Genomic DNA, 25,535 nt, shown 5'->3' with positions numbered 1-25,535 from the left:
TGTTTTTTTTTTTTGAAAAAAAAAAAAAAAAAATGGACACCGTGTACGCCAGATCAAAGAGGAAAAGCACTATCCAGACTGTTATCAACAATAAGTCCAAAAGCCAGGGTCTGTCGCAGGATGGGGTCGTGTCAGTGCTCTTGGCAAAAGTAAATTACACTTCTGTAATGGCAGCATTAATGCAAAAAAAAACCCAAAACATTTAGAGCAACATATTTGTTGCCTTCAAGATGAGATCTTTTCTGGGGATGTCCATGCATTTTTTCAACAAGACAATGCAAAACCATATTCTGCATAAATTATAAAGGCATAGCTGCAGAAGGAGAGGCTATGGCTATTAGACTGGCCTGCCTCCTGTGCTGATCTGTCCCCAAAAGAATATGCATGGACGACATGTAAAAAAAAAAAAAAAAAAATAACTGCAAGCAATACTGTTGCACACTTTGAGATATAATGACAAGAATGAGACAGAATACCTTAAACACTTAATCGCTTGTTATCCTCAACACTAAAACATCTTTTAAGTGTTGTGAGAAGGAATGGTAAATACTTTAGCATCCGAAATTTTTGGGGAATGTGTTTCAGGCCTTTAATTTTAGGAATGGATGTATATTAACAAATGAAATTAAGTAAATGTCAGAATCACTGCAGGGCTTTTTGTATTTTCCATACCATTCCAACTTTTTTTTAAATAATGGGTTGTATTTTTTAAGTACCCTTGCTAAAAGAAAGAGAGGGGAAAAATATCCCATGTTTTTTGCTTTGCACAATCAAAATATATTCTCTTTTTGTGATATTGATCTGAGTACAGAACAATATTTACGATGTCGGGGTCAGGCTTTGGACTCTTTGGAGGTGTACTTCACCATGTGACAAACAACTCCATCGATTTGCCTTCATAGACAAAAAAAAAAAAAAAAAAAATCAATGAGAGTCTACACAAAGTTAGTTACAGCCTCTCTCCAAACTACTGTACAGCAACGAAACTCAGAAGTCGCTCAGGTGTTAACATATTTAAACGTCATTACTGTGTAATCTACCACTGCAATATGAAGCTGTTTCATCTTGGGTGAGGAATCATTTGCAAGACAAATACAGATCACCATGTGATTAATTTGTTCAAAGTCCAGTTGCACAATGTCTGATTTGGATTCAGCTACTCTAATTTGACACAGGATGGCTGTAGCTAACATTCTTCTGTAACGGTTGCATGTAAATTATAGGCAAAACTTCATCACCTTATTTGCACATAGTGAATTACTTCAATATGATTTTGTTGGATTTCCTGTAGGACTGCTATAGGATTGATGTGTTTTAGGAGTTTATCTTCCTTGCTCAATAATTTTAAGACAGTACATTTCGGACAGCATGTTTCAGCTAGTTTTGCATCCAACATCACACAGACAAATTTTATTCAGATAAATGTAACCTAAAATAATGATTGTATAATAAGAAGAAATTAGGGACTATAACAAGTTTTGAACCCATAGTAGTACTTGCCATACTTGTACAGTTTTCATATGTACATACAATCAGTCACACTGCATTTGAATATCCTGAAAATAACCAGCATTCACTGTGCACAGAACCAGTCGGTGAATCTCCCAAATAATTTATTAAACAAACTATGAAACACTTTAAACACAAGCAGCAAATTCAGCAACATTTGTGCAAATGATGTGTGTGTACTTGTCATACAATCTCAGTCTTTGAACAGTAGTCTTCGGCACAGACTACACTAATGTTGCATCTGCAGCTCTGACTGCAAATTCTGCACATTTCTCTCTTGGATATTGTGAGTCGCTCATGCAAGCACGCATGAAGGAAAGTGAGTGGGATCAGGACAAAACGCCTATTAGCTCCTCCTCATCATTGTCCCCGACACCTTCTGTGGGGCTGTCGCAGGTGGCCATGAGCCCCAGGCTCAGCTCTGCCAGCTCCTCACAGCTCATGTCAGTCGTCACCATGATCTTAGTCTCTAAGCGGTTACACAGAGTCCTGTAGGACGGCAGCGGGTACCCCAGCTCCCGCAGATATTCATAACCCTTAGTTCCAACAGAACAGCGAATCTTTCGGGCCTTCAGGATGGTTTCTGGAGACCAAACGGCACGCCGAGAGCGCTTGGTGAGTGACAGCGCACGGATCTGATCCTCGTATAGAAAGTTACGCAGGCCCCTCTCGATCCGGTCGAGACGATACAGACGTTTCTTCATCTCCTCGGCCTGACATAGACAAAGACGTGAGTTTATTAGTGCTGACAGAGTTATCAAAGCCCATTTCAAGTCTTCAACAATTTATCTCTGTTTCTTCTCTCATATACCGATGATCCAACAGACCGACCTGTGCCTCACAATGAACACATACATGACAACTGTGATGACGTGGATCGTAATCATCATCAAAATAAGGAAAACAGCCAGATTTATGATGGACGAGCTGGTAACAACCAGCTGCCAATGACTGATGTGAATTTGGACATTTGTGTATTATTTAACAAACAATGAAAAGACACATCATTTCAAGTATGAAGATGATTCTTATTTTATTTTTTTCTTCTGGCTTTACGGCAGATCAAAGATTTTCACTGTAACTTCTCCAAAAGAATTCTTCTTGTATGCTCTGAAAAGTAATCCATTCATGCTGGAAATAACAACAAAGGCTACAATTTAGGCTTTTTATACACTGTATCACAGATCTGGCAACTTGCTTCCGATGGATTGTTTGTTGCTGTGACGCCACTCTGAACTTCACACAGTTGTATACGCTTCTTTTATTTCTGTTTAGCACGCTTCTGGTTATTAATTGTATCTACTCTGAATGTTATTTAACAACAGTCCTGTTGTGAATCGCTAGCAGTTAGCATTTGCTAGCGGTTAGCTTTCGCTAGCTAGGTCTACTCCTCCCCTCCCCCCGTTGTTACTTTTTATAGCTGTTTCTTTTTTACCCATTTAATACTTCTGTTCATTTTTCAGTCGAACTGCTGTGAATTTTAAGTAATTATTTTACTCCTGTGTAAAATCTTAGGAGCAGCTAGCATTTTCGCTAGCGGTTAGCTTGCGTTAGCTATTTCGGACCCCCTCATCATTTTTTCATTTCATTTTTTTATACTTCTGTTAGTTAATTAACTGTTTAGTGTATTTTATAGCTGCTGCTTTTTTTACCTGTTTAATACTTCTGTTAGTTTTTCAGTGTAACTGCTGTGAATTTTAATTCATTTATTTGCGTCTGTGTGAGCCTTAGGAGTGGTTAGCTTATCCATTATTGGTTAGCTCGTGTTTGCTTGGCTACATTCTTGAATTTCTTAGTGCACAAAGTACACTACAAATCCTACCCTCCGTAAATCCTGCGTGATGTTGGAAGATAGGGTGGCTCTCTTAGAGAGCCGTGTCCGTACGTTAGAGCAGCTTCCTAGCTCAGTGGAGTTAGATGTTACGGGCACTCCAGATGAGGTTAGTGTTGGGCCGGCTAGCAAGCCCATTAGCATCAGCTTAGAAATGCTGGCTGTGGAGGACGGCTTTTGGACTGTGGCTAGGCGGAGGAAGCCCCGTAGGGCTTGGTGCCCAGTTGTGGCACCCCGATCACAGTCGCCAGTGCGAACTGTGAATCGGTTCTCCCCCTTGGATTTGCCTGATGTGAATTCTCTGAGCCCACAAGTGACTTCCACTCCTGTCTCCAGTCCGAAACACCGGACTTTAGTGATAGGGGATTCTATCACCCGCAAAGTCAGGTTACAGACGCCGGGTGACGTTAAATGTATTCCTGGGGCCAGAGCTCCCGACACTGCATCTCATCTTAGGGTGCTGATGCTGCAGAAGGGAAGACAGACGAAGGAACATGACATGAGATATAGTCACATAGTTATTCACGTTGGCACCAATGATATCAGGATGAAGCACTCAGAGGTCACAAAAATGGACATAGAGAGGACTTGTGACCTTGCCAGAAAGATGTGTCAGCATCGATTAGTAGTCTCTAGTCCCCTCCCCTCCCGGGGTACTGATGAGGCGTTTAGCAGGCTGACATTGTTAAATAGGTAGCTGGCGCAGTTTTGTAGACAGCAAGGCTATAGCTTTATTGATAACTGGCTTCGTTCTGGGGCCACCGTGGCTTGCTGATGCCGGATGGCCTCCACCCTACTGGGGAAGGCGCCGCCATCTTGTCTGCAAACATAGATAGAGCTCTACAGGGAGGGTAACATTAGGAATCTACAGCAGGCCACGGAGCAGGTGATTAGAGACCCTGCAAGGCTTATGACAAATGTGGGTGTGGAATCCATTAGCTTAGTGGGGAATTTAGTGCAGAAAATCCACTATGGTGATAAGTGCAGTTTATTTGCCAGGGAAGGAATTTCAACAAGTTGAGACTGTGGCCTGCTTCCGTAGTCGTGTCCATAAAAATCATAGAGGGATATGCTTTCCAAACTTAATACCCATTACTATATTGGATGTTGTTGAAATTGAGGATGGCCCAGTGGTTGTTCCAGCAATAGCAAAGATTTCGTGTCTGCTACCTACAACGCGCGTGGAATGTCTCAAACCTAAACCTATTTCTAGGCATCTTATATATGCTACTCTGGAACCACCCCTAAACCCAAATAGTTCAACTGTCAACCCCACTGAGGTCCTTAGACTGGGTCTCATTAACATAAGATCACTGTCCTCAAAATCATTGTTGATCAATGATCTAATTATTGATCATCACTTAGATATGATTGGGCTATGTGAAACCTGGCTTAAACCTACAGCTGTCCTCCCCTTAAATGAGGCCTGCCCACCAGCATATACATTTAGTCACGTCCCTCGTGATGCGAAGCAAGGCGGGGGTGTTGCTCTTATTTATAAATCTAGGTTTAGCTTATTAGCTGTTGGGGGTCACAAATATAACTTGTTTGAGCATCTGATTCTCCGCTCTGCTCAGGATATTACACATTGCCAAGGTCAGAAGAATAAAAATCAGTTGTATTACTTTGTCACTGTATATAGGCCTCCTGGCACATATTCTGAATTCTTAGATGAATTTGGTGCGTTCATCTCTAACTTGTCAACTAGTGTAGATAACATTCTGATCATTGGTGACTTTAACATTCATATAAATAAGCCTTCTGATCCCCTCTGCAAATCATTTATGGAAATTGTGGATGCATTAGGATTTCGGAAATGCATTCGGGATTCGACGCACATTAGTGGAAATACCCTGGATCTGGTTCTCGCACATGGTATTGCAGCACGAATATTGACATCATGCCTCTTACATCAGTGGTGTCTGATCACTCACTTATTACCTCCGCCAAGGAGGTTATGTTTTCGGTCGCGTTTGTTTGTTTGTTTGTCTGTCTGTCAGCAGGATAACTCAAGTTTTGAATGGATTTTGATGAAATTTTGTGGAGTGGTTGGAAATGACAAGAGGAACAAGTGATTAAATTTTAGTGGTGATCGGGATCACGATCCGGATCCCGATGCTAACGCGTTAGCATGTCTATGGCATTTTCAATGTTAAAAGTTAGCATTAAGCAGTTGCAGCTGTCATCACGTTCGGGTGCATTTGTTTTCAAATTGTAATATTTCTTAAATTTATTTTTGCTTAGGGTTAGCCCTCTGTCTGTCAGCAGGATAACTCAAAACGTTTTGAACGGATTTTGATGAAATTTTGTGGCGTGGTTGGAAATGACAAGAGGAACAAGTGATTAAATTTTAGTGGTGATCCGGATCCAGGAATTTTTTTAAAGGATTCTTCATCATTGCAGGATAGGGGGAATTTTGACATTCTAGTTTCTAACGCCACAAAAACAAAGCAGAAAGGCTTGAAAAAAATTAAGGTGTAACATATTCAAATGTTCAAACAAAGTTTTGTGATGATCGGATCCGGATTCGATCATCACCAAACTTTGTTGTTTGCAAGCTTGTTGTTGATGCAGTAAACATTTCTTTGAAGGTTTAATTTGTAAAAAAATTACATGTACTTTCCTTTTGTTATTTTTATGTAATACCTGTTACAGTGGTTTAGTATTTTTTATATATTTACCTCCGCCAAGGAGGTTATGTTTTCGGTCGCGTTTGTTTGTCTGTCTGTCTGTTTGTCAGTAGGATAACTCAAAAAGTTTTGAATGAATTTTGATGAAATTTTGTGGAGTGGTTGGAAATGACAATTTGAAAGTGATTCCAAGTTCTAGTGGTATGTTTTCATGGTCAAGGATGTCAAATATACAGGAAAGAAAAGTGTATGTATCATAGTTTTGGTTGTAACACTGAATTGTTGAATACATCACTGTGCCAAGGAGGGAATCTCTTTAGGGTCAGTGACCCTACGGCCTTGGCAGAGGTTTGCACTCTCTGAGTGCTTCTAGTTAAATTTACAGTTTCGCTGCCGTGTTTAGTGGAACAACAACCTTATATATCATTACGGCGATGCATCAACTCCTCAACTAAGACTGAACTCGAAGCTAGACTGCCTGATGTCTTAGCTTCACATCTGACAAATACCCAGTCAGTAGACAGACTTGTGGATAGTTTAAACTCAGTGCTCAAAACTACACTCAACATGATTGCACCACCTGTGTTAAAACCGCGCTCCCCAAAACACAGTAACCTTGGTTCAATGATTACCTGCGTGACCACAAGCATAAAGCAAGAGGTCTAGAATGGAAAATTAGTATTTCACCTTGCGTGGCGTAATGCTATCTTAGAGTATAAGCATGCATTATTGGCTACAAAGCAGACTTACTACTCTGATTTGATCAACAAAAACAAGCATAACTCAAAGTTCTTGTTCGACACGGTGGTAACACTTATGCATGGACAACCACCTGTAGTTCGCTCTCCTTTTATAGCACATTTCCTGGATTACTTTGGGAAGAAAATGATGACATTAGATTGAACATATCCCAGCATGCCTTAACCCAGCCACTACACCCTGCTATTGAGGTGGGCGCCACTACTGAGGTATTACCTCGTTTTAAAGAATTTGATAGTATCTCTCTAGGCATGCTGACAAAACTCGTAATGTCAACAAAAAGCACAACCTGTTTATTTGATCCTATACCAACAAAACTGTTTAAGGACCTGTGGCCCACTCTTGGGCTGACTGTGCTGGAAATTATTAATCTTTCTTTAACTTCTGGATCTGTTCCTAAATGTTTCAAATCTGCAGTGATTAAACCAATTCTTAAGAAACCTAATCTTGACCCTAGTGTATTGAAAAACTATCGGCCGATATCAAATCTATCATTTTGCTCTAAAATTCTGGAAAAAGTGGTGTCACGGCAGCTCGTAGACTATCTTACTGAGAATAATCTCTTTGAGCCACTGCAGTCTGCTTTTAGAAAATATCATTCCACAGAGACGGCTCTCACTAAAGTGGTGAATAATCTTCTGCTTACAATGGATTTGGACACCACTACGGTTCTGTTGCTGTTAGATCTCAGTGCTGCATTTGATACAGTGGATCATCATATTCTACTTGATAGGCTGGAAAATCAATTTTGGGATTACTGGGAGTGCCCTTGCATGGCTGACGTCATACTTGACCAGTCGTTCTCACTGTGTTTTGTACAGTAACACTACCTCTAACCTTAGTGACATGAAATTTGGGATTCCACAGGGGCCTGTCTTAGGCCCCCTGCTTTTCTCCCTTTATATAGCACCCCTTGGGCACATACTGCGGCGTTTGGGGATTACCTTTCACTGCTATGCAGATGATACTCAGTTATACATGCCGATAACTGCTGGTAATCTCATTCACATAAAATCCTTAGAAGATTGCCTTGCAGCAGTCAGAAGTTGGATGTCTAGAAACTTCCTACTTTTAAACACTGATAAGACTGAAATGATGGTTCTTGGTCCAGTGAGACATCGGCATCAATTTGACCAGTTAACGCTCAGCCTCTGCTCGTGTGTCATACATCACACTGACAAAGTGAGGAACCTTGGGGTAATTTTTGATCCTTCGTTGTCCTTTGGCCTCCACATTAGAAATATTACTAGGACTGCTTTCTTCCACCTGCGAAATATAACGAAGATTCGTCCCATCCTGTCTATGGCTGATGCTGAGACCCTGATCCATGCATTTATCTCTTCTAGATTGGACTACTGCAATGTTCTATTTTCTGGTTTACCGCAGTCTAGCATTAGGGGTCTCCAATTGGTTCAAAATGCTGCAGCCAGACTTTTGACACGAAGCAGAAAGTACAACCACATTACACCCATTTTGGCATCCCTTCACTGGCTTCCTGTCCCAGTGAGATCAGATTTTAAGATTCTGCTACTAAGCTATAAAATTATTCATGGACTGGCACCTCCCTACCTAGCTGACCTAATTAAACCTTACGTACCGGCCCGGGCTTTATGTTCTCAGGGTGCAGGACTACTTTGTGTCCTGAAGGTGAATAAGAAGTCTGCGGGTCACAGAGCTTTCTCTTATCGTGCCCCTGTTCTGTGGAATGATCTCCCTGCATCAATAAAACAGTCAGATTCTATGGAGATTTTCAAGCCCAGACTTAAGACGCACTTATTTTCCCTTTCATAAGGCTAGTATACTGGTACAGTTTTGTTTTACGCTTTTTACTCTTTTAATTCATTTATTAGTAATTGGAGCGGGCTGCGGCCTCAACTTTACCTAAATTCTGGGTGTTTTAGTGAAGTTTAGGGCTAGCGGCCGGCGATCACCTTAGTATTTCTCTGTTTTTCTTGTTGATTAATGCTGGCAAATTATACAGTATTTTTTGTCTTTCTGATGCCTGATTCTGTTTTTCTCTCTGTTTAAGGTGCAGCTCCATCCAGAGATGGGAGTTGTATTCGTGTTGGCGATCCTCCTGTCCTGTCCGCCAACAGCATTTCTTGTATATTCGTCCGTGAATTGTTCTGTGAATTGTTCTGTAATTTATGTTTGTAGTATGGCCCAAGAAGAGGGTCACCCCTTTGAGTCTGGTCTGCTTGAGGTTTCTTCCTCAGAGGGAGTTTTTCCTTATCACTGTTGCTCTGGGGGTTGGTAAGGTTAGACCTTACCTGTGTGAAGTGCTTTGGGGCAACTCTGTTGTGATTTGGCGCTATATAAATGAAAATAAATTGAAATTGTAACATCTTCCTGGAGTTCTTCGACAACAGCCTCCCGATGTCTGCACGTACTCCCTCTTACCTCCTTCTTTAACCGTGCAGTGTGCTGCATCTCCTGCTCCAGCTGTTTCTTAAGGAGCTGACACTGAGTGCAAGGCTGCTGCTCCTCGCCCGCACCTTCTGCATCCTCCCCCTCCAGGCCGGGCAGAGGGGTGCGTCTGGCATAGCCGTGGTCTCCAAAATTCAAATCCCGCTCCACTGCAAACACAAAGCAATGACATATATATATATATATATCACACTCACCTGAGTGAGATGTGTTGCAGGACCTGAGCAGTGAAAAGACATAATTGAGTGAGAGAAATTCAATATTTTGATGATCTACTATGTACTTGCTAAAAGATTACTCATAGAAATAAAAAGCTTACTCAGTAATGAAAAATAACTGCTACTTTTTTCATAAGGTGAAGACAAAATACATATAATCGAAGACTGAATCATCTATACCTGTGGTTCCCAACACTGGTCCTCAGGGACCCTCAAACCTGGACATTTTCATCTTCTCCTGCTCTGCAAAAAGCTGATCAGTTCATCAATAGCTCACAGACACCTGTACTACATGCCCATCTGGCATATGAGGTTCATATATCATAGAAAGCCATTTACCCCTACCTTCCCCTGTACCTCTAATTAAATTATTATTAGAAGAATGTGTCATCAATGGTTATTTACCTGGTTCAGATTTCAGGGGCAGAAGCATGAATGGATCAGTGATTACAGGATACGCCGGCTCTCCAGCACTGAACAAAGTAGGGATGGCATTGGGCTTCAGTTTCTTTCCTCCGGCTGGAGACCTGGCAACCTCCTCAAACTGGCTGTGCTCAAAATGGTCCTAGTGGAAATAACAGCAGAACAAAAACAGAGATTTCACATAACCTGTGCATATCCACAACATGTTTAAACAGCATGTTCAAAGTTTAATGCTAAACGGTAAAATCTGACTGCAACACCTCAGAGAAGGAGACTGTGTATTTTTTCATTTGCTTGTTGGTGTTTTATCTGGCTTGCAAAACTACGGTACATTCCCTGCCAGCAAAATGTACATAAGTGGGCCGATTGATCGATTGGTCTATCCCAGCTAGCTTGTGTAGACATTACAATAACTCAAAAACATTAAATGCTATCTATATTCTAATAGCCAAGTGGCCTCTGTGTGCATGTATGCGTGTGTGTGTGTGTATGGTTCGATCATGGAGAAACTGGGGACAGCTAACATTTACCGTTTGGTATGCTGATGTATTTTGGGTCAAGAATGAACACTGCGAAAAGAGAAAGTTATTAGGACTAATATTTTGGGAGAAATTAGTGATATTAGCTAACAGTGAACAATGCAATGTGGGAGTTTGGGTTATGGGGTTTTAAATGTCATTATTGTGTATTTTTGGTCAAGGATGAATGCTGCCAAAATGGAAAATTGACAAGAGCAATATTTTTAGAGAAACTACAGATATTAGCTAACAGCACTGAGCAATGGACGTTGATATTTGCATTCTGGACTCACATGCCAATCCAGCAGGGGGCAGTAAGTATACCTTGTCACGCCCTGCATCATGCCCGAATGTATCTGTATCAGGCGGATACAGACACATCGGGGCATGATACAGGGTGTGATACATAACAGTCATGTAATAAGATATTTATCACATATTACAACAAAAATAAAGCACAAGAACCATATAGTTATTGTCAACTCCATTTAATAACAACTGATTTACTCACTATACCAACAACCTTCATTAAAACACTTGTGCTAATAATCAATGCCATAAGGAGCCCGCTTCTCTCCTTCTTGGTTCCATTCAGTGAACAAGTTCACGTCACTCTCCGTTTTCCTGGTGGTGTTCTTATGTCTCTCTATGAAGTCATGAATGTCCTTTTCACTAACTTCTTGGTGTCTCACAACTTCAGTATGAGACTCAAGAATGTGAGGCATTGATGTGTAAAGCTCTTTAAGCGTCTCATGCAGATGGAAAAGCGCTATATAAATGCAGTCCATTTACTCAAGTTGTACAACCCCTGGCAATAATTATGGAATCACTGGCCTCGGAGGATGTTCATTCAGTTGTTTCATTTTGTAGAAAAAAAGCAGATCACAAACATGACACAAAACTAAAGTAATTTCAAATGGCAACTTTCTGGCTTTAAGAAACACTATAAGAAATCAGGAAAAAAAAATTGTGGCAGTCAGTAACGGTTACTTTTTTAGACCAAGCAGAGGGGAAAAAATATGGACTCACTCAATTCTGAGGAAAAAATTATGGAATCACCCTGTAAATTTTCATCCCCAAAACTAATACCTGCATCAAATCAGATCTGCTCATTAGTCTGCATCTAAAAAGGAGTGATCACACCTTGGAGAGCTGTTGCACCAAGTGGACTGACATGAATCATGGCTCCAACATGAGAGATGTCAATTGAAACAAAGGGGAGGATTATCAAACTCTTAAAAGAGGGTAAATCATCACGCAATGTTGCAAAAGATGTTGGTTGTTCACAGTCAGCTGTGTCTAAACTCTGGACCAAATACAAACAACATGGAAAGGTTGTTAAAGGCAAACATACTGGTAGACCAAGGAAGACATCAAAGCGTCAAGACAGAAAACTTAAAGCAATATGTCTCAAAAATCGAAAATGCACAACAAAACAAATGAGGAACGAATGGGAGGAAACTGGAGTCAACGTCTGTGACCGAACTGTAAGAAACCGCCTAAAGGAAATGGGATTTACATACAGAAAAGCTAAACGAAAGCCATCATTAACACCTAAACAGAAAAAACAAGGTTACAATGGGCTAAGGAAAAGCAATCGTGGACTGTGGATGACGGGATGAAAGTCATATTCAGTGATGAATCTCGAATCTGCATTGGGCAAGGTGATGATGCTGGAACTTTTGTTTGGTGCCGTTCCAATGAGATTTATAAAGATGACTGCCTGAAGAGAACATGTAAATTTCCACAGTCACTGATGATATGGGGCTGCATGTGAGGTAAAGGCACTGGGGAGATGGCTGTCATTACATCAATAAATTCACAAATGTACGTTGATATTTTAGACACTTTTCTTATCCCATCAATTGAAAGGATGTTTGGGGATGATGAAATCATTTTTCAAGATGATAATGCATCTTGCCATAGAGCAAAAACTGTGAAAACATTCCCTGCAAAAAGACACATAGGGTCAATGTCATGGCCTGCAAATACTCCGGATCTTAATCCAACTGAAAATCTTTGGTGGAAGTTGAAGAAAATGGTCCATGACAAGGCTCCAACCTGCAAAGCTGATCTGGCCACAGCAATCAGAGAAAGTTGGAGCCAGATTGATGAAGAGTACTGTTTGTCACTCATTAAGTCAATGCCTCAGAGACTGCAAGCTGTTATAAAAGCCAGAGGTGGTGCAACAAAATACTAGTGACGTGTTGGAGCATTCTTTTGTTTTTCATGATTCCATAATTTTTTCCTCAGAATTTTTTTCTCTCTGCTTGGTCTAAAAAAGTAACCGTTACTGACTGCCACAATTTTTTTTCCTGATTTCTTATAGTGTTTCTTAAAGCCAGAAAGTTGCCATTTGAAATGACTTTAGTTTTGTGTCATGTCTATGATCTGCTTTTTTCTACAAAATTAAACAACTGAATGAACATCCTCCGAGGCCGGTGATTACATACTTTTTGCCAGGGGTTGTAGAATACTCCCTGCCAGGGAGGCTAAAACTCTCATCTTGATCAAACATCTTGGTTGAATGAAATGATCTGGATCCTATATCAGGATCCTGCACTTGTCACCAGGGTAACACGAAATGGGGGTGTGTCATTGGTGGGGCTGAGAAATGGTGGCTCCTAATTGAATGAAAAGCAGGGCGATACAAAGCCTGGTATTTTCAATGTCTTTTTTGTATTGCCCTATTTTAACATTTGTATCACCCTGATTTTATTGCCACAGTTTCCAGGGCAGTAAAATTGATAGGAAAAATGTATGATGAGAGCTGGTTTATGAGTAATTTGGGGGTGCTGAATCCGAGTCTGGTGTCAGTTTTTGCCAATCACATCACGCTTTTGAGGAATGAAAACATATTTCACGTATCAAGCATCGATGCAAAAGCTGCTGTCTCCCACACCTCTTAGGTGCTATGAATAATATTACGGCTCTTCACATTTTGTGGACCTGGTTTAAAAACTATGCTTTTGAAGCTGCTTTGTGCATGATCAGTGGGGTCAAATTCATGAGTGAATGAGCAACGTTTGCGTAATCCATCAATACAGTACATGCAGATTGAACAAAACATGATGTGATAAAAGAAATCTGATTTAGAATCAGCACCACAAAATCACCCTAAATCAGTTCTCAAAGTCCATACAAGGAAATTTTTTTTGTTGTTGACTTGTGTATAAAAGCGTGATTTTATTTAGTAAATTCAATGTAAGTCCATAATATAACTGTAAATACGGGAAAAAAAATATATGGATGACAAGAAAGTGAAAACACTTATTTCCACTGTGGTCCATTTTATAATCAAATGATAAAACAGAAGTAATAATAAAATAATAATAATGATGCTGAAGATAATAATAGTGTATATATGACAACAAGAACCTAAACAATTTATAAATAGAGTAAATTAACATGAAAATTTACATAATTAACAGGAAATAAAAGGGTTGAGTTGTTCTTCTAAAAACTGTTGAGGTTAGTTCATAGTGAAGTCACTCCACTGTGAACTCACCCCAGGTGAAGTCACCCCAGTCCAGGTGAAACCACCCCACTATAGTAATACAATATTTAATTTCTGATATAATCATGTAATAAATTATTTATACACACCAGCAGCATAATACGCTGTTCTTACTCAAGTTTTTTTAGTGAGATGTTTTTGGGAGAAGCAGAGAGCACTACCCAGTTGTATACATCACACTGGCAAGTCCCTAACTTTAAACTAGTCAATTTTTAACTATTTTAAAAAATATACATTGATAGCTGGAGCGTGGTGACTTCACCGAAAAAAGTGGGGTGACTTTACCTGGACTGGGGTGACTTCACCTGGGGCAAGTTTGCAGTGGGGTGACTTCACTTGCTACCGTTGAGGTCTAAGGTCCTAAAAACATTCTGGGTTCACACACCATTCCAACTCATTATCGAAACTTTGCACAATTTATTACCACTCTTTACAAATGTCAATTACCTATTTTATAAATCCTACCCAATCTAGAGCCCGTGGATGCCCACAGGCAATGCGCTAGTCATCTTTTAATTCACTAAATTAAAAAAGCTACATAACAAGGATGAACTATTTAGTTTGTGGTGAACATTGAGGCACCTGATCAACTGAAAAAGGAAAACTGATTTGGGGTGACTCTGCACTGTTGCCCCACAGCAATAAGGTCGTGGGTTGGATTCCCGCCTGAGGCCTTTCTTTGTGGAGTTTGCATGTTATCTCATGCTGAAGTTGCTCTTCTTGCTGTCAGGGTTTTATTTTTTTTTTTTGTTTTTTTTTTACCTGACACAATCTGGAGTGTGCAGTTGGCTCAAAGTCCCGTCGACAGTTCACCACCCATTTCTTCTTGCGCACAGGGTCTTTGGGGAAGCGAAACAGCTGTTTCCCTATGCTTGTTGAGTTGGAGCAGTTGGGAGCGGAGCAGCCTCCCATAGCAGCACTTAACAAATGTTAAAGCTGAAAAACGTCGGTGTTTGTCCCTCAGCGGAGACCAACTGATGATTTCAAATCTGTCTTCAACGCATTATCTGTTGGTATCCGCTCACACCGTGTAGAAACAAGCCCGGATAACATACAAAAATTCACATTAATGCGTGTAAAATCGCCGCGGCTTGCTCAAAGTATATTTACGTTATAATATAACACTCACATTAAAACACTTCTTATCACATATAAAATTGTTCTCGACTTAGTTTGAGCCAAAATGGCACCTCTCCGCGACAGTAGATCATAAGGACGTCATGTTTTTATACGTCCGCCATTATCGCCTGTTTAAAAAATAATTAGTGACACAATTTAATGTCAAATAGCCAAGTAGAATTTAACTCTACATCGTGAAATGTGTAGAAAACAATTTTAATTTTATATTTTGAGGTTTAATATAGTCGGACAAGTAGTTCGGAAATTGCCGTGTTCGTTTCGCTCAAGCAATAGAACAACGGCTTCACTGCTTTGAAGAGGACCCCAACGACCACGTTGATGTGTTTGTTTCTGTGGAAGCGAGTTGGTTTTCAGTTGTTTTCTTTTAATTAGAAAATACATAACGATAATAACTAACGAAGTATCGCGAATGAGCAAAAAAATAGTTCGCATAAAGACAGTAAGTGGGTAAGCTACGCTAGCTAGCTAGCTGTGCATTCAAATGAACATGAACTCTGCCTTTGTGGTTCCAGTTATTGATGTGCAGAATGATAACTTCAGGGAACTCTGGCCTGCTATGGTTGTGGCTATTAAAACATCAGCTTTCATTGCACTGGACACGGTAAGATGCATAGGATGCTCTTGTTCCTCATGTATGTGAACTATATGCCCGCATCAGCAAAATCTAAAATTGCTGATATATGCAGACGATTCTTGTAGCTGGGAGAAATGTATTGAGCCACGACTGGTGGTAAACTATATATATTTTATAGACTCAGATTATTCTGAGTCACGCTACCACAGTGGGGAAAAAGTGTTGTCAGTTTACTGTGTTATTCATGTATTTTTATTGTGTATACTTTGGTATTTGCATTGAGTTCTAAGTGATTTAAATTCAGGTGTTAGACAGACCTAAAGAAGTGTTAAATAAATTTTAGCTGGTGTGTGTTTGTTTCAGGAGCTGAGTGGTCTTGGGAACAGAAAATCCTTATTGGCAGAGTGAGTAACAGAAAACACTTAGAATGGTCTATGAGGTTTTGTCTTCAAAGGCTAGTTGTGATTCAACTTTCATTTCTGTGAATTCCATCTGTCCTTGTTATTTATTTATTTGTTTTTTTTTTTAAGGTCTATAGAGGACAGATACAAAGCCATATGCCACGCTGCTCGCTCCCGCTCCATCCTCTCCCTGGGAATTGCCTGTTACAAGAAACTGGACAACAAGGTACGACAAAATGTCCTTCCTCTCAAATAAGTGGCTGTTGATACCGTACCACACTCTGCCACGTCATGCAACATTCAATAAGAAACCACAGTGATTATTATGAGATAAAGAGGGATAGCATGGCGTTGAAGGTGTGCAATTGAAGAAGTACAAGCTACAAACTAAGTGTTCGGGTCAGTGTTAGGGTTGTGCACGAACCGTGACATTGGGTACTTTAAATAACTGAATGACTCCAGCCCTGGCAAAACATAGCAAAATGCATATTTAAATGGAAACTGATGTGTTGAAGTTTAATACATTTTAATTAATCATATTTCATGGCTATTAATTCAAAATATTACTTGTAATTTATAATAGTAGAGAAGCTTGAATCTTCGACTGGACTGGCTTGCGTGACACAAGGCCGTTTTGCTTCTCATCGCAGAAGTTCCTCAGCTAAAATTCTTGCTCTGGTCATCTGACTATTTAATTCACTTAATTAGGAAGGTATATATGTCACTGCTACTTTTTATTTATTGATTGATTGATTTTTGTGAAGTTTTACTAATGTCGCCTCCTGCCTTCTTCACTTCCAGGCTGCAGACACTTACCTGGTCCAGGTGTATAATCTCACCCTTTTGTGTTCGGAGGAGTACATCATAGAGCCGCAGTCAGTTAATTTCTTGGTGCAGCATGGCTTTGACTTCAACAAACAGTATGCTCATGGAATCCCCTATTGCAAAGGCAATAACAAGGTAATGATGTACAGATATGATGAAAATTCCATACCAGTTCAAGTATCAAGCAAATACTGGTATTTTAAAGGACCTGTTGTAGCATTCCATGTTCCGATCCATTCCCATTCCTTTGTTCAACTGAATATTACATCACAGTAGCTGTATTACAAGGCGGGATTCCGTTACCCTACAAATTGCACATTTTGAAGCAGTGAATTAAAAATAGACTTTGTGGAAATATGTGTGTTTGTGAAAAAAAAAACCCCCACATGTTTTCAGGTAATTCGAAAAAAAAAGCCATTACTTTGCAAAACTTCAATAGAAACACTTTTTCTGCATTTATAGGTCACGTGGTGTACAGACATGGTGTACATGTCGTAGTATGTGTGGACAAAGGAACTGTTAAAAAAAAAAAAAAAACTTCTAATACACAAACATTAGAGCAATGTGGGATTTGAAAAACAAAGACGAAATGCCACAGTTGAACATGACTTACCCATTTGTCATCATGACTATTGGAATGACAGTTATTGTGAGAGGACAAAACCCAGTAGTCGCTGGTTGAAACACTGTTTTTGTTTTTTGTTGCCATTCTGAAAATATTGCTTAACCTTGGCAAAAATCTGTCATGGAAACCCTGCTAGTTTCACATCGGCAGAAAATCAAGGTGCAGGTTGGAATTTCTATTTCTGCTTAAAGTGCGTATCACTAGTAAATAAAACATCAAATGAGCTGACTATTCTAAATGAATCAGAATAGCTTTTATTCACCAAGTATCCACAGAATACAAGGAATCTGACTTCGGTATGAGCTGCATGAGCTGCTCTCTGTGTATGACATGTATAAATATACACTAAACACTGGAAAAAAAATCACAGAAATGAAATGTGCAAGTAAAGTAAAATAAAATGTGCAATAAGAGGGGAAAAAAGAATGTGTGAAACACAACAGATTGAAGTTAAGCTGTACATGAGGTATGTGAATTAGGGAGTTATAAATAAATACATGAGTATACAAATTAGGGGGTTATAAATAAAAAATATGAAAATATAGATGTATTTAATTTTATTTTTGGTGCTATATGCCCAGAGAAAGTAAGCCATAAACATGGGGAAATTGGCATTATTTCACCTGCCGTTGATAAACGCTGAGAAATCTCAAGCTGTCAGGAATATAAATTTTTGTGAAATCATCTCAGGTCATGCCCGTAAAATGATTTTTTTTGGGGGGGGGTGAACTTCATTATTTACAGTGTGAAATCTGTGTTTTTTGTGGACTTTGACAATGAATGTCCAAATGGTTCAAATTTGTATTTTGCAAGGATGTAGTCACGTGATTAGTGTTGCTTATTAGATGGACACATTTTCCAAAGATAACATTTTGAGGAGGAAAGTGAGAGGTTTTTTAATAGTACATCCGGGACAAACAGTACAGACAGGTTATGTCACTTTTATGGCTAAAAATAGCTCTGTGCATTTTTCAGATGCTGTGTGGCTAATTTTATTTTTTATCAGCTACATCAGGACTCGCACAAGTTAGAGTTGGAAGAAATGATTCATAATATGGCATGTCATTTTTTTTAAAGATATTGTGTTGATTGGAGTGCGATATGCCCTTTAAGAGTGCATTCACAGTCTGATGATTAGCCTGGTCTTTGCCAATGCAGAGTGAAAAGTTGATTATCGTTGACCAGCTCCAAGGTACGCCAGACACCATGTGTGCTAAGTCGACATCAGTCTGGCAACACTGATTTTCATTGTTGTCTTGCAAAGTTTTCAACACGCTTAAAATCTTTGACATTCACACAAAAACGCAGACAAGAGTTGACGTCCACTGACCACTGCGATCATCAGCGTCACCTTGCTACTGGTTGATGTTAATCAACTTTTCATTCTCCATCAGCAAATGCTGGGCTGATAGAGTGCAAATGAAGCAAATCTTCTCCATCATTTCACAGAGACTTTAGAAAAATTGCTACGTTGGCCAGTGTTAGCCACTTCACGTCAAAGTGTGAATGGGCCCTAATGTCTCTGTTGCACCGTCTGTTACGGTAATTACCTGTAAAACTCAGTGTTTCATTCATTGTTTGGCTCGAGGTCTTGACATAACAATAAAAACAGGTCTGCAGTATGTGCCAAAACATTAAGTGGTGATGCCTGTATCATGTGTTGGGGGTTAAATAAAATGGATCTAGGCCACTTCAGCATGTAATGTGAATGTTGCCTCATGACACAGGGTGCACATGACTGTATGTGGGATGGCATGGGAAGATTGTATAATTATGCAGGGAAAATTACGACAATCAATGATTAAACCTGTTTTTTAAATTTATTTACTTAGTGCCGTGTGTGTGTGTGTGTGTGTGTGTGCGTGCGTGCGTGCGTGCGTGCTCTACAGGGAGAATCAGACAGTCAGGGTGTCCATATCCGGGCATTATTCACTGAACTGCTGCGTGCTCGGAAACCCCTGGCGCTTCACAATGGCCTCATTGACATGGCCTTCCTTTACCAGGTATTACCATATACTATCTTATTTCTTTATCTTCAAGGTTATTATTTACTTGGGCACGAACATTTGGTAATGTTTGGTCTTGTAAACTGTAGATATGGTTCAGTGAGAAGAGCGATTTTTGTTAAGTTGTCAACAATGGCAAATACTTTTGGGAGTTATCTTGCATTGATGATTTTCCATCATACAGACTGGGTGACAATTGACAGATTCATAAAATTAAAGATTTGAATATTGAAGTCGTCTTTGTCAAGTGCTTCACTGCAACAAAAAGTGTTGTGAACACGCTGTCAGCAATCCTAAAACATAAGTGTTGTATACTGGTTTTAAACCTTAATTTTCTTCTTGATAGCATGTAGTACCTATTTAATTATAGATATAAGTGATCTTTAAAGCCTATATTTTGTGTTTTCTACCAGTGTTTCTATGCTCATCTTCCGGAGCGTCTGGCCACATTCACAGCCGATCTGTCAGAGATGTTTCCAGCCGGCATCTATGATACCAAATATGTCACTGAATTTGAGCTCCGCCTCACTGCTTCCTATCTGGAGTATGCTTATAAGAAATGGTGTGTATTGGTTTCTTGTACATTATTATTGTCATTGAGAGTGTACAAATGTTCCTGATTAAAGAATGGTTCGTAAGGGCAGAGTAATGTCACATATTCTTCATTGGTTCTTCATTTTTCAGTGTACCTTAGAGTCCACTCTGGTCGTACTACTTCCCAAACTGTCCTAGCAAAGTACATGTCCATAGTACAATTTGGGATTTGAGGAAGCGTGAGGAGCTCTAACAAAACATGGGAGTGCATTTTTTTTAACCAGTAACATTTTTACTTTCATTCTTTACAGTAAGCTGGATAACAGTCGGAGTGTTACCTCTGGAGGGACTGGACCCCATGTGCATTTGGAGTTCTGTCAATATGCAGGTCGCATGTCTACCTACGTGGACTTCAGAGCGTGTCCAGCTGTGGCCTTGCCTGAGGGACAAACTGACATCTGCGAGCGCTTCTCTGTGAGTTTCATTGGAAAGCGAATCATGTTTTACTCTTTGAGTAAACAATAATTTTTTGTTAAAAAAATCAGTTTGAATGAAATTGAACAAACTGCTTAGGCCGTACTAATAATAGCAACAATAAACAAAGTACAGCAAGTAATTTTCAAACTTGCAAAACAAGAACAGAAAAGTTACCTTAGATTACAGTCATGTTTTAGTCCTTCAGTAGTTGACATCCAAAAATCTTCCTCAGACAGGCTGTACTGATCAGACAGGGGACCTCTACAAGGGTGCTTCTTTCCACTATAGCCATCTGCAAAAAGGATCTGATGATCACAACTCAAACAGAGAACGAGAGAGCAGAATCAGTCAGCTGTAACTAACAGCTCTTAAGCCCCTTGCCAAGTTGATGCAACCTAATGCCACAATATCATGAGGGATGCAAAGGGTGATGTGAAACGGACACAAAAAGGAAGTAGTTTTCTTGGAAGCTGAGTTACTGGATGCCACACTCACACAATATAACATTACCCAATGCCAATTTATGATTCCTGCTGTGCTCCATTGTTACTGAGCTGTAAATCATGCAGGATTGTTGTCAAACTTTTTATACCGTGTACACAATGCAGTAAAACTATACTCAAAGAGCACATTCGAACAATTAAAAGAAAAAAAATGCTCATTACAGCCTGGCTGCAGTCCCTCACCTCCTCAAGTTCTCTCACGATTGTGTTAAATAAAGTCCGTAAGTCCTGCTCACAGATTGATTGCCAGAGAGAGGACATGTCCACTTCCAGTATAACTCCTCACGGAGGACATCTCCACGTCCACTCACGGACTGTTCGTGCACACGAACGCAGCGGCTGTAGCTCTGTGGCCACAGGAAGAATGATAAACTATAATAGAAATAAGAGCGCAGACCTGCAGCGCTGCACAAGAAGAAATATAAACTAGAAGAGAAATCAGCAGCTGCTCCTCGATAAACTGCTAAAAAAAATATGTATCTTTATTACAGATAACCAATAACTATTAGTATTGATTTGGACGCGGCCACATCAGATTACACTGTCGGCTTCTGATAAACCAGTTTCACTTTAAGCGCCGTAGGGGCTGCTGGGTAAATTCAAGGATCACAAACACAAAGAACACATGAAAAATGAATAAATGATTAAAAAAAATAAAACCCAAAACACTGTCATCATCGTTCAGAAGCAGGAAAACACAGTATTAGAAGTCACAGTTTATCTCGGTATTAGATACACCATCATTTATGAGCTAAAAGCTGCTGCTTTTTTCACACACTTTGAACCCTGCGGATTAAACAACCAAAATACGTCCATTAATGCATTGATTTGCAGAATAAAAGACACACGTAGTAAATATAAGTTTCAGTGGGATTCATGTAAAGAAATAATCCTTATAAAGCATCCTGCTTATCCAAATGGTGTCAAAATGGTGAAGAAAAGTCCCTATACACAGCTGCGACGTGTGAGCAAAGAAATAAAAATAATGTTAAATTTAGTCCGTTTTTGTGTCGAGCAGGCGATAACACTCACTGTAACGTCCAAAGTGAAGCTGAACTACACTACCCACAATGCTCCCTTTGTCGATAGGCCAATCACGTTTTGCACTTAATGATGACGTCATCAGCAAGCGACAGCCAGTCTGCCAAAAAACACTGATTTACACATGACAGGGTTTACAAATGTTTTTGACCGGTAAACTTTGCTCACTTTACCAGAAAAAAAAAATGTTATCGGAACTGAATTTATCAGAAGATAATTGGTCCGATGATAGTTTTAAAAGTTATCTGAAAAGCTGATCTGCTAACAAAAACATTAGCTTTGATAATTAGCAGTTATCGGATTATCTGAACAGTGCCCACCACTGCACAACACTAGTGTCTTATTTATACGAAAGGTGAACAGATGCGTCTTTAATCTGGATTTGACACAGGGTCACAAGAAGTTAAAAAAAGAACATTTTTAAGTCCAGAAAATGTGGTACAGTTGTGTTCAAAATATTAGCTGTTTTTTAAAAAAGTGAATAAAGCTCAAAATCCTGATAATAGCTTTTATTTCCATATACACAAATGCATTTGGAACACTCCACATTATATTTTAAATCAAAACATGAAGAAAAATTAATCAAATTTGTTATTACTTTACAGAAAGTTAAAAAGGAATATTAGGCTGTTAAAAATAGCAGTGTTTTTCATTCTGTGGAAAAACAGGTGGCTCTTTTTTGAGGATGAAGGCAGGAAATGTTGTACATGCTGGTTGTAGTGCATCTGAAAACCTGAGTAAAATGGGTCTTTTCAGACATTGTAAACTGATAGGGTGCTCAGCTAAAATGATCTCAAAAGCTTTAAAATTGCAATCAAAACCGGAAAGAAGTAGAAAAATATGGAAAACCGCCATTCAGATGGATCGAAGAACAGCCAGAATGATCAGGGTGAGCAAAGAAGGTCTAAATCTCTCTCTCTCTCTCTTTGTTTATTTGTTTATTTGTTGTAAGAGCCACAGATTGAGCCTATTTATATACTTATATATGATGCAAATTGTATAATTTGTTTTATATTTTATGTTATGCATAAGTTATAAATAATGTTTAATGGGTTAAAAATACATTAATATTAGCTGGAGATAGCATTTGCTCCTGTGTTCAAAAATTGCATATACAACAGCTTTAATCTAGTGAGACAAAGAGCTCTATCCATGAGACAGTGTAAATTTAAACTTTTTTCATCAAACCTTTTTGAATTGATTTACACTTCTAATTTGCATTGGATGATTTTACTGTGCAGCGTGTTTATTTTTTTCTTTATGCGTTGTGCCAGACCATCTTCAATAGTTAGTCAATTTTAAGTTTCATTTTGTACAAATGACGACATTTCATAAAACCTCAGTCTGTACAGATTTGAAATCATTGTAGGTAGCAACCGTATTTGGCGACCATCCCATCAGTGAAATCTTCCACAAATTCATTCACATCAACATTTGTAATTATTTGGTCACTCTGTCTGCCTAAACCCCCTTGCAGCATACTCATGTCATACATGGTCAGTGATTCAGTACAAATGTGAATTAGTGCACTTTTAGGTTCATAGTTCGGAAGAAAAAAGTAAATTAACCAAATTCATTTTTTCTTCCAAACGTTTTGGAAGGAATAATGCAGTTGCTTCCATCCCACGCTGCATTGATGCCGTCATTCATTCAAAAGGAGCTCCAACCGAGTATTAAGTGCACAAATCAACATGCTTTTCAGAATTTTGACATTTCTGTATTATAACACACACCCCATGTTGTTGTTTTTTAAATGAAATATCCTATTATTTTGCAATACACATTTTCTGTTGTTGGGAGCTATAGGCTGTAATTATCTAAAGTAAAATAAAAAATGATTGAAACGTTTTAGTTTATATGTAATGAGTCTAGAACATATAAAATGTAGATTTTTCCAAAATACCTGGCAAAAAAAATGTTTTTTCCCCCCACAATATTCAAATTTTTTGAGATGCACATGTATAATGATAGGTAAAATAAACTCTCCATGTGCAGTCATACATGGACAAAACTGCCCTGGAAGTTTTTTTTGTTTTGTTTTGTTTTTCTTATTTATTTTTACTATTATTCATCACCTTGTATTTTTGTTTGGCAGGCATTTGGTTGGTGTCCTAATGGCACAAAGTGTCCTTTGTCCCATGACACAGACCTCATCATCCTTAACGATGACCGGAACAAGGTGGACAAGAAGAAAAAGAGGAAAAGACGAAGAGAAAAGAAAAAAGGTGGCAAGATGGCAGAATGCTCCTCAGACTTTGACGGTGCCCCTGAAAATAAAGTACCTCACATGGAAGTTGAACCTGATGAAGTACAGGATGGTCAAGAAGGAGCGACCGCTGAGCTGAGTGAAGAAAGCCGGCCTCCTCTTGTCACCGAGCAGGCCACAGCAGGACACGCCTCTGATGTATGTCTAATGGACACCGACAGAAACGGTCAACCCACTGAAGAGGGAGATGGCATGAAATCAGACAGCAAGGGGAAAGGTGTGGGTGAGGACAGCACAGAGTTCACTAATGCTACAACTGGTAACAACACAGTAAACATGGAAACTAATAATGGCCATGAAGAGAGTAAAACAGCAGGAGAAAGAGAAGAGCTCAGTGGGCACTCCACCAGGACTGGCGAGAAGAACAAACAGGAGGCGGGAACACACCGTGCGGGGTTCGACGCCTTCATGACAGGATACATTTTTGCTTACTCGTGCAGTCTGGACAAGAAAGGAGAAGTGGGAGACACTGTGCAGAAGAAGAAGAAGGAGGAGGAGGAGGGGGAAGCATGGCTTCCTATCTGCCTCAATAAGCTGTATCTCAGCGGCAAGGCTGCTCCCCTCCACATCGTTAAAAGCACTTTTTCCAAGTCATCCAAGGCCCACCTGCAGAAGATGGAGATGGTGTGGGGAAGGGACTATAACATGCACACCTGACTACAGGACAGTTATGTGCAGGGTCACACTGGAGTTCATTTTTAGAGCCGCTGCCATTCATTTACAAGAAGTCCTGTGTTCATTCTTAATTTCCTGTTTCTCAATTTTATACTTTACTCATCATACAGATTTGACCTGAATTAAAACAAACAAACAAACATTGGATACTGTGTGTTATTAATGTCAGATTTTTATTGTGAGATGACAGGAGCATTTATTGATCTATCTCTCTCGTATGTGAAATTGTGCCTTTTACAGGGTTCATATGGGTGCTTGAAATCCTTGAAAGTGTTTGAATTTGATCTTGGAAAAAGTGTACGAACGCTGCTTTTAATCGTATGAAATAACTGGAAAAAATCTAATCACTAGGAATTTTCATACTGCTCGAGATTATTGTAAGTTAAACTCCACACATTATTTAAGATTTTTAACTTCTTTCCAGTATAAGAACATGAGAGTAAGTGTTTAAACAAATTACTTAAAAAATGGGTCAGATTGAAAATGTGTCTGTGCAGCTGCTGGGTGCATTATTGGTTAGGTTGGACTGTGACAACGGATGCAAATATTATAATCAAAACGCTGGAACAAATTTAGATCACTGAAAGTGAAAAATTATTTTTTAATTGTATAGAAATGTAACTGAGCAAGAACACC

The 25,535-nt window shown here is 39.3% G+C and overlaps 2 protein-coding genes across 2 annotated transcripts; one reads left to right on the top strand and one right to left on the bottom strand.

Moving 5' to 3' along the window:
* Nucleotides 1-1,804: 1,804 nt before the first annotated feature.
* On the bottom strand, nt 1,805-15,059 carry si:ch73-382f3.1 (uncharacterized protein LOC100151273 homolog). Its single transcript, XM_034183306.1, has 4 exons — nt 14,595-15,059; nt 9,780-9,939; nt 9,130-9,305; nt 1,805-2,222 (listed from the first exon to the last, which is right to left on the bottom strand). Exons 1-4 carry the CDS (start codon nt 14,742-14,744, stop codon nt 1,839-1,841), a joined length of 870 nt encoding a protein of 289 aa, XP_034039197.1. The 5' UTR covers nt 14,745-15,059; the 3' UTR covers nt 1,805-1,838.
* Nucleotides 15,060-15,263: 204 nt separating this feature from the next.
* On the top strand, nt 15,264-25,046 carry toe1 (target of EGR1, exonuclease). Its single transcript, XM_034183305.1, has 8 exons — nt 15,264-15,573; nt 15,910-15,950; nt 16,077-16,173; nt 16,749-16,907; nt 19,287-19,400; nt 19,817-19,965; nt 20,249-20,411; nt 24,054-25,046. Exons 1-8 carry the CDS (start codon nt 15,454-15,456, stop codon nt 24,879-24,881), a joined length of 1,671 nt encoding a protein of 556 aa, XP_034039196.1. The 5' UTR covers nt 15,264-15,453; the 3' UTR covers nt 24,882-25,046.
* Nucleotides 25,047-25,535: the final 489 nt, after the last annotated feature.

This window comes from Thalassophryne amazonica, chromosome 12 (assembly GCF_902500255.1).
Source record: "Thalassophryne amazonica chromosome 12, fThaAma1.1, whole genome shotgun sequence".
NCBI classification, from domain to species: Eukaryota; Metazoa; Chordata; class Actinopteri; order Batrachoidiformes; family Batrachoididae; genus Thalassophryne; species Thalassophryne amazonica.
Note: the sequence above shows the minus strand (reverse complement) of the source record. Positions and strands in the feature narration are given on the sequence as shown.